Source organism: Rattus rattus, chromosome 2 (assembly GCF_011064425.1).
Source record: "Rattus rattus isolate New Zealand chromosome 2, Rrattus_CSIRO_v1, whole genome shotgun sequence".
NCBI lineage: Eukaryota > Metazoa > Chordata > Mammalia > Rodentia > Muridae > Rattus > Rattus rattus.
In genome coordinates this window covers 71,312,497-71,324,691 of record NC_046155.1, presented here as the reverse complement: position 1 = coordinate 71,324,691, position 12,195 = coordinate 71,312,497, and the positions used below count along the sequence as shown (strand labels likewise).

General features: G+C 48.7%; 2 protein-coding genes across 10 annotated transcripts in view; both read left to right on the top strand.

Annotated features, from left to right (window-relative positions):
* The window catches only part of Tacc2 (transforming acidic coiled-coil containing protein 2), a 191,310-nt gene extending 187,000 nt beyond the window's left edge, over positions 1 to 4,310 (top strand). For all 9 annotated transcript variants that reach the window (XM_032892447.1, XM_032892446.1, XM_032892449.1 and 6 more), the window contains one exon: positions 3,786 to 4,310. In XM_032892447.1, the coding sequence (XP_032748338.1) occupies positions 3,786 to 3,851 (66 nt within the window). In that variant the 3' untranslated portion in view covers positions 3,852 to 4,310. The remainder of the gene's footprint in view (positions 1 to 3,785) is intronic.
* A 7,568-nt stretch (positions 4,311 to 11,878) lies between these two features.
* Btbd16 (BTB domain containing 16) overlaps positions 11,879 to 12,195 on the top strand; it is a 52,872-nt gene continuing 52,555 nt past the window's right edge. Inside the window, exon 1 of the mRNA XM_032892445.1 lies at positions 11,879 to 11,942. The gene's annotated coding sequence lies outside the window, so the exon portion shown is untranslated. The remainder of the gene's footprint in view (positions 11,943 to 12,195) is intronic.

The following is a 12,195-nucleotide window of genomic DNA, read 5'->3' as shown; positions in this document are numbered from 1 at the left end:
TTTGTGTAAAAGTGGAATGTTCCATTAAAATAAAGGCCACATTCCCGAATCACTGCGCATGTGAAGTTGTCAGTGTTTCCACGATAAAGAATCCATCAGACCATGTTTAAGTCGCCATATGGTGTTAGTTCCTGAACCAGGAGCCAGGACGTTTATTTCCAAGGTCCTTGGCCCTATCAGAACAGCAAATGAAGGCGATGCCGTGTTTTCTGGTGTTTTCCGGTAGATCGAAACACACAGATGCAAACAAATTGGGTGGTGCGGCTTTGGATGAAGGCAGAGATCGAAATCTATCTGCAAAGGTAATTTCCTCTCTGACTGATCTTCCAGAGGAGTGAATTGATCGTGGTGCTCAGCCCTGGAGGACAGTAAATGAGATTCGGAAATGCATTCACCAGGGTAGATCCGAGTGAGATGTTGGGCTCCACCGTGGGACTACTTGCCTAATAGTGGCCGATAGTGCTGGGGTTTAACTCTAGGGATGGATCTCCCGTGGGTCTGTGGTGCTTCCGCTGTGGTTCGCTGCACGTTAAGTTTAACAGGCAGGAGAACAAAGCTTGCAGGCACAACTTGAATTTGTGTTCTAGACCGGACACACATCTGTTCCTGTTTGACTGGCTGTGTACTCTTACACATAGCACTTAACCTTTCCAAGTCTAAGTTTCCTCACTAAAAAAATGGGTTAGCAGTGTTTTGTTTTTTGTTTGTTTGTTTTGTTTGTTTGTTTTTTTAAGGGCTAGCATGAGAACTGAGGGAGTCCACAGCACCCTGGATGACTTTAGCTTGGTGATTGGCATGCAGTATTCACAGCAAATAAAGATTAGCGTTCGTGGCCAGCAGAGGGCAGTAGTGGTGGTGGAATTAACTAGGATTAGTGGTCAGAGACTTTAGCATCTATGAGGGCTGGAGCCTCAGAATATGCTTTTGGGAAGGACCACAGTCAAGCTGCTGGTAGACAGTGCTTTCCCCCACCCCCACTCCCTAACCCCCCCCATGGCAGCGCAATTTCCCGTTCTTCATGGGCACCGTGGTGTGGAGTGCTGGAGTCCTAACCCAGGGACAGCCATGGACTGAGCTGAGACAGGAGGTTCCAGGAAAGGGGTTGGTGGAGGCTGACCTTCCTTGGCATCCCAGAGGAAAACTAGCTGAAAATGTATATGAGATGCAGGCCGCTTATGCATGAACGAGAACAGCCTTGGGCCATCAGAGAGTAGAGCCACATCTGCTGGACGTCTCCCAGCTGGATCCCCTTCCCACAGGACAGGAACTCCACACAGTTATCTGTGCTGTATGTGTGAAGCTGCCTTTAGTTGAGCTTCAGCGATGGGCAAAGAGTGGCTTCTGTACGAGAGGAACCCCCTGAAGTTGCCTGCCTCTGCCTTGCCTTCTGCACTGGCATTTACGGCGCCACCTACTGGGCATCTTCCAAACAACACTAGCATTTTTCTAAACCCTCCCCAGCCATTGTCAGGAAAGCCTTGTAACAGCCATGGAGGAGCTTAGCCCAGGGATAAAAGCTATACTAGCTAGCCCTCCGCTGTGCCCTGCTCATTGTGTTTTTATTTTTACAGGACTCCACGTTTCTTACCTTATTTCATTCTCACCTACATTTTAAAGATAGGGAGTCCAGGGTTCAGAGCAGCCGTGCAGCTGCCTGAGCTCACCCAGCCATAGCTAGGATGTAAGCTATCTCCTCTAATTACTGAAGATAACTTTAGGAGAGACCACGGGACTGGGTGGACTCCCCTACAAGGAGACCAGAGTTGCTACTGATTAGTAACGGTCGTAGTGGCTGTCGTTGAGGCAGAGTCTCACTGTGGCCCTGGTGGCCTGGAACTCACTGTGTAGATCAGCCTGGCCTCAAACTGCCAGCCTGCCCTGCTTGGCGAGTGCTGAGATTAAAGGCATGTGCCACCATACCTGGCTTCCTCCCCCTCCCCTTTTTCGTGTGTGTGTGTGTTTATATTTTTGTTGCTTGTGCAGGTATTTCAGGGATGAGCACTGTGTTTTGAGTAACCAATTAGGGGCCTTATCTTTGTCAGGGTTTCTATTCCTGCAAAAACATCATGACCAAGAAGCAAGTTGGGGAGGAAAGGGTTTATTCTGCTTACACTTCTGTGTTACTGTTCATCACCAAGGAAGTCAGGACTGGAACTCAAGCAGGGCAGGAAGCAGGAGCTGATGCAGAGGCCATGGAGGGATGTTACTTACTGGCTTGCTTCCCCTGGCTTGCTCAGCTTGCTCTCTTATAGAACCCAGGACCACCAGCCCAGGGACGGCACCACCCACAATGGGCCCTCCCACCCTTGATCACTAATTGAGAAAATGCCTTACAGCTGGGTCTCATGGAGGCATTTCCTTAACTGGGGCTTCCTTCTCTGTGATAACTCCAGCTTGTGTCAAGTTGACACAAAACCAGCCAGTATAGGCCTCACTCCTGGGAGAAGCTAATTCTTCTCCCAACAGTTGTTCGTTTCCTGTAGGTGTTTGTCTATGGGTGGGCTGGCCCATTGAGATTTCCCCTTTTATGTTAAAATGTCTGACTAATATTGTCATTGTTTCAGTCTTATTGTTGAGGCATCAAGGGTATAGTTCCCCTGTCATGTCTAGGAGACACAATTGTGCGACGGACTTCCTGGTCCTTTGACTCTTGGGATCTTCAGCCCTCTCTTCTGCGATGTCCCCAGAGCATCAGGTTGCAGGAGTTATGTTACAGACATATTGTTAAGGCTGGACTTCTCACAGTTTCTCTATTAGGACCAGTTGTGGTGTTCTGTAATGGTCTCCCCTTATCACGAAGAGTAGCTTCTTTGGGAGAGAGCTACATTTACCTACCATTGTAAGGGGAAGTTTTAGAAGGCAGTGAGGAATTGTGCTGGTTTAATAAAGTGTCGGTAGTAGGGTCTCTCTAAGGTCCGTACCTCACTAGTCCTGGGTAGTTGTGGGGTTTCTAGTTGCAGGCATGATTTCCCTTCACTGAACAGATCTTAAGTCCAGCTAGAGAGCTATTTGGTTGCCATCAAGATAAGAATGGCACTACTGCACCCTTAGGGACATTTTATTAAGCTGGTCGTTGTGATCATAGGTGTCACAGATAAATGGAACTATCGATCACTTCCCTCCCTTGGTGGCTTACATAGCACTTTCTTTCCTTTTTTATTCTCTCATTTATTATATCCCAAACTACGGTTCTCCCTCCCTCTCCTTCCCCTTCCTTGCATAGCACTTTCTGGTGCTATGGAAGCTAGACCAGCAGACCGGAGGCTTTTAAGTTAGATCACCTCAAGTCCCCCGAAACCTGTGTCCAAAATGAGTGGCGTCTTTAGCAATAGGAGTAACCTTCAACCTAGGAGAGACGTCTGCATCCTGCTCTTCCCCTCTAGCCCCTCTCTTATGGCCCCTTTATACTTGGCCAGTTTCTTTGGTTACTTTTGAGACGGGGTCAGTCACTGGCCTACAACTCAATAAGCAGGCTAGGCTGGCCTAGGATCCTCCTCCGTGTGTCTCCCCCTGTACTCCCCCTTGCAGGTGTGTACCACCATATCTAGCTTGGTTTAAAAAAAAAGGGGGGGTTGGGGATTTAGCTCAGTGGTAGAGCGCTTGCCTAGCAAGTGCAAGGCCCTGGGTTCGGTCCCCAGCTCGAAAAAAAAAAAAAAAAAAAAAAAAATGGATTCTGGGGATTGATTCAGATCCTCCAGCTTGCAACACGAGGGTTTTGCTGCCCCAGCCCCATGACTGGCTGGATTTCAAACACCAAGAACACCTGTCTTGTCTTTCATTTTCAGAATAAAGAGATAGAAGAACTCACCAAGATTTGTGACGAACTGATTGCCAAAATGGGGAAAAGCTAACTGTGGACCAAGTGCTTGGCCTTGGCTGTTGCGTGCAATACGACCGTCGGTACACTGTTGTCCTTCCGACTCCGTGGACGGGTTCTCCTTTCACTTTCGTATGCACTACTGTGTCCTCTTTCTAAATAAGGTTGGTTTGACCGTATGCAGTGCCGAGACCTACCAGGACTCCTTGCTATCTGTTTGCATTTTCTAGTATAATTCGTAGCAAGTTGACCTCGGAGTTCCTGTACCAGGGGGATCGTCAGATTCTCTCATAGAATACGAATTGCTGACCTTGGCCTTGCCTTTTGGCGAGCAGCATCTGATGTGACGTGAACACATGCAGCCTGCATCGGGACTCTTGCCTTAAGGAGTGTACAATTGACCCACATTTGCTGGTTTGATTTTTTTAAAAAGAATGCATGTTTCAAATAAAATTCTCTATTGTAAATAAATTTTTTTCTTTGAGTCTTGGCAGAGAGTGTGGTTGTGAGTTATTTGCTAGGAGTGGCTGAGTCCTTTCCCTCATTAAGTCATAGCAGGTTTGGTCTCTGCCTCTCTGGGCTCTCTGTTTATTGATTGAAATTGCATTTCCTTCATTATCGTGTCTGGGTTTGTAAGAGGGAGCAAATGAGAAATATTGACTGGGGCTTAAATAAGTAAGTGGATATATTGGATTAGCTTAGATTCCATTTTTACAAAGCCTTGGCCATTAGGAGGCAAAAAAAAAAAAAAATCTGTTTCCCTTTATAATTGTGAGAAGGAAATAGCACACTGTTAGTCTTTCTGTCCTGACCAACTCTGAAACGCTCCCTATTCCGTGTGGTTAGGAAAGGCCCAGGAGCACCTGGTGGGAGGCAGGCAATTAGCCACTTAGCAACACCCAGGCTCCCCGACACTGTGACCTGTGAGGGACTGTAGGGTAAAGGATGAGATGGAGGGGTGAGGAGGTGGAAGGTCCCCTGGTTTTCTGGGGCTGCTGTCACAAACATGGCAGCTGTTAGCTACAGAAGTTCAAAGTCTTAAGTGTCCAGTGAGATTTGGGCACTCAAAGAGAATCCACTCTTCCCCTCTCTCCCAGCTTGCTGTTTCCTCTGCAGCATTCAGCCTTGGCTCACAGGACCTTTTGTGTGTCTGCCTGCAGTAGATGCTCTCACCCTGGCTGAGCTGTATCCCCCTGCAGTAGATGCTCTCACCCTGGCTGAGCTGTATCTCCAGGTTTCTATTTTCTTGTTTTGAGACAAAGTTGCCCAAAACCAGCCTTGAACTCATTCTGTAGCCCTGACAGCCCTGGAATTCCTGTCTCCAGAAGCTGGGTTTACAGATCTGTGCCACCACATCCAGTCCTTTTCTTTTTAATACTGTGATTGGACTTAGAGCCTACTGCAAGTCCATGGTGACCTCATCTTGAGATGCACAGTTCCATCCACAAAGGCTGTTTCCGGTTACAGCCATGTTCACAGGCTGCAGGGATTAAGAAGTGTGGATGTATTTAGTTTTTCTCATTACATCATGTATTTATGTGTGAGTGAGGTTAGAGGACAACTTTAGGGCGCACACCATGGCGCACATGTGGAGGCCTAGGGATGACTCGCTGGTGTCATTTCTCTCCTCCCACCATGTGGTTCCTGTTACCCACTGACACATGTGCGCCAGCAGATGGTGTGGCTAGTGTGAAAAGCAGGCGTGAGCCTCCGGGTCTCAGTTGAGCTCCCGTTTTCTGTCCCAGGCAGAGCAGCTAAGAGTCGCTCGGGGCAGCTTTTAGGCAGCCTTGTCTGGGAGAGAGGATGGGCTGGAGGTCTCAAGTGTGACTTACAAGGTTGATGATGCCGGGCCATCTGGTCGGGACAAAGGGACAAAGGGAGACAGATGGACTCTTGTTGGGCCCATGGCTCAGTGGCAGTGGGCGGTATCAAAGGGTCTCTTTCTTGAGAGTTCTTGATTCATTTCCTCTGTTTGTGGGCGCCATTGGAGGAGCTCTGGTCTCACTGCCATCCTCGCCTGACAGACATGAGCCAGGACAGAGAACTGCTCCCTCAGCTGTCCTGTACCCAAAGCCTGATCCAGCCGGAACCCCTCACCCAAGAGTCCTCGCTCACCTTGGCCATTTCCCAACCCAAGATTCTCCCTTCTGCTGCTTTCTCTCTTCTCGTTTTTACCTAAATTTAAGAAGAAAACCTTCATTTTTTTTAAAAGATTTATTTATTTATCATATACAAGTACACTGTCGCTGTCTTCAGACACACCAGAAGATGGCATCAGATCTCACTACAGATGGTTGTGAGCCACCATGTGGTTGCTGGGAATTGAACTCAGGACCTCTGGAAGAGCAGTCCGTGCTCTTAACCTCTGAGCCATCTCTCCAGCCCAAAACCTTCACTTTTAAAAGATTACTGATACAGGTAAGGAAAATATCTCAATCCCCAAACCGAGAAACTTAAGATGTTTTTAATGTCTGTCTTTTTCTTAGCACATGAAGTGTTTACCTAATTTTTTTCACGGGGCTACTTTAAAAACCCTTACCTGTTTGCTCATGTGTCTGTGTACCGAGCGAACCTCAGGTTCCATTCTCTTAACCTTTAACCCCACCTAATACTATCACGTGACCATCATGTAAACTCACTTTTCCCCTTAGGAAAATAATTTTGAAATATATTTTTTAAAACACCCAGCTGTCTAGAATGTCATCCAAGCAGTTGCCACCTTAACTTTGGGTGATCACAGGGTGTTCAAGTCTCAGGATCATGACTCCATAGACGTCTTCAGAGATGGCTGTCGAAGGCCGCTGAAAACTCCCACAGTGTTTGTGTGGGACGCTGGACAGCGAAAGTAGCGGCTGTTGCCTGGACTGTCACATTCGGGGGTGTGGAGCTCTGAAGGAGAATTGTCCCACCTAAGTCCGGGCATCGGAATACTTGGCCTTCGCTGTTTGTAGTGCTCCAGGGAGAGGTTACCAGAAGATGCAGACTTCCTGAAAGGCTTCCCTTTATAAGAGTTGCTATGGCCATGGTGTCTCTTCACAGCAATAGAAATAAACCCTAAGACAAGTTTGTTTCAATGTCAAGTCGTCGTGTGATAAAGGTTCAGTCCCCAGATAGTGGTTCTATTTTGAGATGTTCTGAAAATGTTTTTGGGAGGTGGGGCCTAACGGCAGGTCCCTGGAAGCGTCCCTTTGAAGGTTATTCCTGGTCCTAGGTCCCCGTTCCTTTTCTGTGCTTCCTGTGGTCCTTTGTCATGGGCTTCCATTGCTGCCAGGGTCCTCACCACAGGCCCAGAAGAGTGGAGCTGCCCACAACACGTGAGCCAAAACAGTCAGGGGATGTACTTCGTTTCTAAGAATCTCTCCCGGTTACTTTTCCTTGGGGACTCTGTACCCATTGACCGTCCCTGACCTGAGCACTCTTTTGAGGAGTTCACTGAGCTGCAGTCTGGCACATTTTATATCAATAAATATAGCCATTTGTTCCTTTGAGTGGCCACAGAGCAAAGCATACTACCAAATACCCAGCTGTCCTGGGGGTGGCAGGCGTTTGGATTGTGTTCAGTGTTTGGCTATTGTTCTGAAAGACCTGAGAGTCCTTATGCACCTATGGGAGCACCTGTGTGAGCAGACTCCTTTAAACTGAACAATTTTTGTGGATTGTTTTTGAGACAGAGTCTTACTATGTAACCCTGGCTGGCCTGGAGTTCACTGTTTAGACCGACCAGGCTGGCCTCAAACTCACAGATGCGGCCACCTCTGCCTCCCGAGTGCTGGGATCAAAGGTGTGTGTCACCACACACGGCTCTTTTATTGTTTTACTTTTATATGTGTATGATTGGTTTGCCTGCCTATAGGTAAATGCACCTACCGTGTTCATGCCTGGTCTCCATGGGAGGCCAGAAGAAGGCATCAGATCCCCTGGAACTAGAGTCACAGATGTCTGTGGCCACCACGTGGGGACTGGGAACCCAACGCCAGTCCTCTGCAAGAGGAACAAGTGCTCTTGATGGCTGAGCCATCGCTCCAGCCCCCAAGCCAAATTCTTCAGAGTCGCCCACTGGGCTGGAAATGCTGCTGCTGACCCACCAGGCCTCAGTTTCTTAAAATGGGTCATGAGGGCGTGGTCTGTATAACTGAATGTGGAGATTGAGAAAAAAAAATAGCAATAGTAAAAGATTTCCGAATCTGCAATGCCCCCAAAAGTAATTGAAAATTAAATGCATGATGGGTCCAAGGTATTTTTGGCTGTTTTGTTCTGTTTTGTTCCATTTCACAGCAGCCTGGGCCATGAACATACAGCCTCGTACTGTGTAGCTTTTACACCACACAAGGCCAGCAGCACTGCCTGAAACACCCCAGCGGCTCCCCTCTCCCCCCCAGGCTGCCTGCTGTGTGTTATAAGTGGCAGTGTTTTTACTGGAGGTGCAGAGTTTTCTACTCTGATGGTTTCATTATGGAAGACCAATGGCTTTCAATGGTTCCCGAACACCGTTTGTCAGAATCCAAGTGTCCAGTTAACAATGCAGAGGTTGTGTTGTTAGGAATGCTTGATTTTACATGAAAGCCGGGTTGTTAACCTGGGCTCCTTGAAATTTCACTAGGTGGACTTTGGCATGGGATTAGGACAGAATTTACAATCATTTCTTCGGTGGCCATCGTGCCTTTGTCAGTCATTTGCACTGTGTGGAGGTATGTTTCAGCATCGACAGTTACAAAATCTATTGACCAACTCTGAAGATGCTCCGTATCCCACAGTACCAAATACACAATATTCAACCAAGATCTCACCCTTCGTGAGAGAATAAGTAAGCATACCGTCTCGTTAGTATGCAAATTTACTTTCATCTTAAATAAACGGCGAACTATGTCTACCAAGCCTAGTTTCGGATATGTCTACCAAAGTTCTTTTAAAATAAACTTCTTCATAATTGATTTCTGGCAAATGTCTGATTTGTAGTTATTTGTACGCCCGTATACATGGGGCTGGGTAGAAGCTCCGAACTAGGAACACCGGGTGTGATTGGGCAGGTTGACCTTGGTTGCAGTGAAGCAGAAATTCCACCAGGGGGAGCTGCATCTTAGAAAAAGTCCCAGAAGCCACCTCAGACTCCACGACTGAGAAACACTGATCCTCCGCTGTAGTTCACATCAGGTTCAAGTTTGTCTGTGTCTGAACAGACTTATACAGTGGTATCGGTTCTTTTTGATCCACCACAATGCGGGTGACCTGTCCAGTGCTGACTTCCTGTGACATTGCTTGTGGCCAAGGCCACATGAGCAAGCTCCAGAATTTCAAGATCTGACCTGTTTTTTCTTTCCAACAGCCAAGAAGGCACCTTGAGGTGTCATTTCTTATTTCTTATTTCCTCCTCCTCCTCCTCCCCCTCCTCCCCCTCCCCCCTCCTTCATCTTTTTTTTTTTTTTGAGACCGTCTTATATAATCCAAGGTAGCCTTGAATTCATTATGTAGCCAAGGATGACCATGACCTCCTGATCCTCCTGCCTCTGCGTTCCGAGTGCTGGGGTTGCATGTGCCTCAAGTGGCCTGTTCTAAACAGTTCTGGAGATTGAACACGGAACTATGCTTTAAAGTTTAGGAAACGTATCACTTAGAAGCCCTCCAGAGTTGGTACTTGTGCTGGCTAGGTTTAGATTTATGTCAACATGACACAAGCTAAGGTCACCTGAGAAAGAGAATCTCGGTTGAGAAAATGCTCTCTGAGATCAGGCTGTAAGCAAGCCTGTAGGGCGTTTTCTTTACTAGTGATCGGTGAGGGAGGGCCCTGCCCATGGTGGGTAGTGCCAGCCCGGGGCTGGTGGTCCTGGGAGAAAGCAGGCTGGGTGAACCATGCCAACAAGCCTCAGTGGTCTCTGCGTCAACTCCTGCCTCCAGGCCCCGGCCCTGACTTCCCTCAGTGATGGACTGTGATCTGGAAGTGAAGTAAGCCCTGTCCTCCTCAACTTGCTTTGCTCGTGGTTTCACCACATAATAGAAACCCTAACTAGGACGGAAAGCTCACACGCCTGCTCCCCTGGCCCTCGGTGTGTATAGTCACCCTCTGCGACAGGTGGGACTGCTCTCTGCCATTCAGCTCCCTTGGCCTGGCTTCAGACCTGTTCGTGCTTGGTCGCCTCTCTTCTGGTGTTGCCAGCTGGGGATGCTATACTGTCAGTGAGAGGCTATGGGGGACAGCCATGCTGGCTCCTCCAGGATCTGCCTTACTGAGGGACTGGGCCATGTGTCCCTTGGCTTCTCTTCTGGGATTCTGAGGGGCTGTGTCAAGACAACACAGAGGGGCGAGACTAGGTAGACCTTCCCACAGGGGAAGATGTTCCTCCTGCTTCAGTCTGTCTTCTGATGTTACAGGCTGCTCCACGAGCTCAGACATCTGTACTCTCCTGAGGCTTATTGGGCTGCTGTAGGATTCCTTCACTTGTCTGCTTCTTCATTTCAATAGACTGGCCTCAAACTTCCTATATAACTGAGGGCGACCTTGGACTCCTGCCTCAACTTCCCAGTATTGGGAGTCCGGGTTTGCATCCCACATACCTGCTCAAAGAAGATTGTTTTACATTTCTTGTGAGATAATTCACCTATCCTTTATGGTCTTGTTGGAGGTTCAGTTACTGTTTCGACTGCGCTATACTGCCGTGTTCTCTGTAGGAACTTGCTCACCCGTCTCTCTCTGGAGCCTAAGCGGTGCTATCAGAAGCCGACTCATTCTCGCCAATCAGAAGCCGACTCATTCTCGCCAATCCTTACGGATCCAGATCACGCCAGGGGAGACAGAAAGCTGCCCCCTGAACATTGGCCTAAAGCTAGGATGGTGGGTCTGAACCCCACTCTTCCCTCCCATAGGGCAGGTCCTTGTCATCTGCAAGTGGATGCCTCCGGGTAGAACTTTCAGGGATTGCTGCTAGAGCTGTTTTCACGTACGTGTGTCTGACTTTGGCACACAGCTCAGCTCTGGAGAGAATCATGGAGCGATCTAGCGGGGAGCTGAAGGCTTCTGAGCCGAAGGTTTCAGAAAGGGATTGACACGACTAAGGTCAAACATTGGGTTCAGGAGCGGTGAGGATTGGGGCTCCCTGGGACACTTTCCCAGTGTGGCCAATAGGAGGCGCTCAGGGGCTGTCTTTTAGCCGGTAACCCACGTAGTACCGGAAATGGTATCCAGAGGGCAGGTGTGGTGTCAGGAGGGTCAGGTTCTTAGATTTCAAACAGCTTAATTCAAATCACGTATAAAGCCCTCTATTCCAGAGAAAGTTTACATGGACGGCTGAGGTAAAGGGAAGGGCAGAAGCAACAGAGAGGGCAGACCTGCCCTACAGTGCTTTTGCTGAGGTACCTCCTTCTACCCACGCTATCACACCGTGGCCTGGGCAGTGGGCTAGGAGGGAAGCAGCAGACCAGACTCAGGGTCAGAGAGCCGACAGCATGCACTCTGGTGGTATGGGAAATGTTGCAAAGGCTCTCCCAGTGTGTATAGCTCATCCCTCTGCAAAGGAGCACAGCCAGGTGCAGGTCTTGCACTTTGAGACACTAATGTCTGTCAGAGGCTGGATACACTACCCACCATTCTCTCCCATATCAAGAGACACAGTGTCACCACTATTAATAATACAGGGATGGGGGAAGGGAAATGTGTCTACACACACACGTATATGCACAAATATTGATGTAGTATTAATTAAGGTTAATTTTGGCCATGGAATTCAAATTACCTTTGTTGTGAAAATCTTTTGTCAGCCAGTCAGAGTTATGCTAGTGACAAACTGTCACTAACAGTCTGTTTTCTGACAGCCTTGTCTCCCTCCCCTCCCCAGAGAACCACAAGCTGAGCTAACATCAGAACCCGGAAGAGGAAGTCCTTGGAATCTGACTGCTGTTGCCATGGTGCCCACAACTACCCCCTGGAAGCCAAAGGCAGGCTCCCCCAGCAAAGCATCTCATCCCATAGGAGAAAGGGGTGAGCCCCAGGTGTCATGAGAGCCTTCAAGATTCAGGCTCAGAAGGCGCCGAGCCTCCAGCTCTCCCATAGTTCAGTGGCCAGTACAACCAGCATTCCTCTGCTTCACTCTCATCCTCTGTGAACAGCCCCTGTGGGCAGCAGGACTTCAGAACTGTAAGTGGGACTGGCACCTCATCCACAGCAGAGACCCAGGGGTCAGCCAGTGATGGGAGCTGTTTGCATGTGGCTCTGTCAGGGCAGGGAGGCACTTCAGAGGGTCCTGGCTGGGAGCTGAAGGAGAGTCACAGGCAGCGTCCTCACCAGAGGACCAAGGGAGCAACAACTAAAGCTCACCAAGGGCACAGCTCCCAGTGAGACATAAAAATAAAATACATTTCAAGGCTACTGAGATACTCCTGGGGTTCAA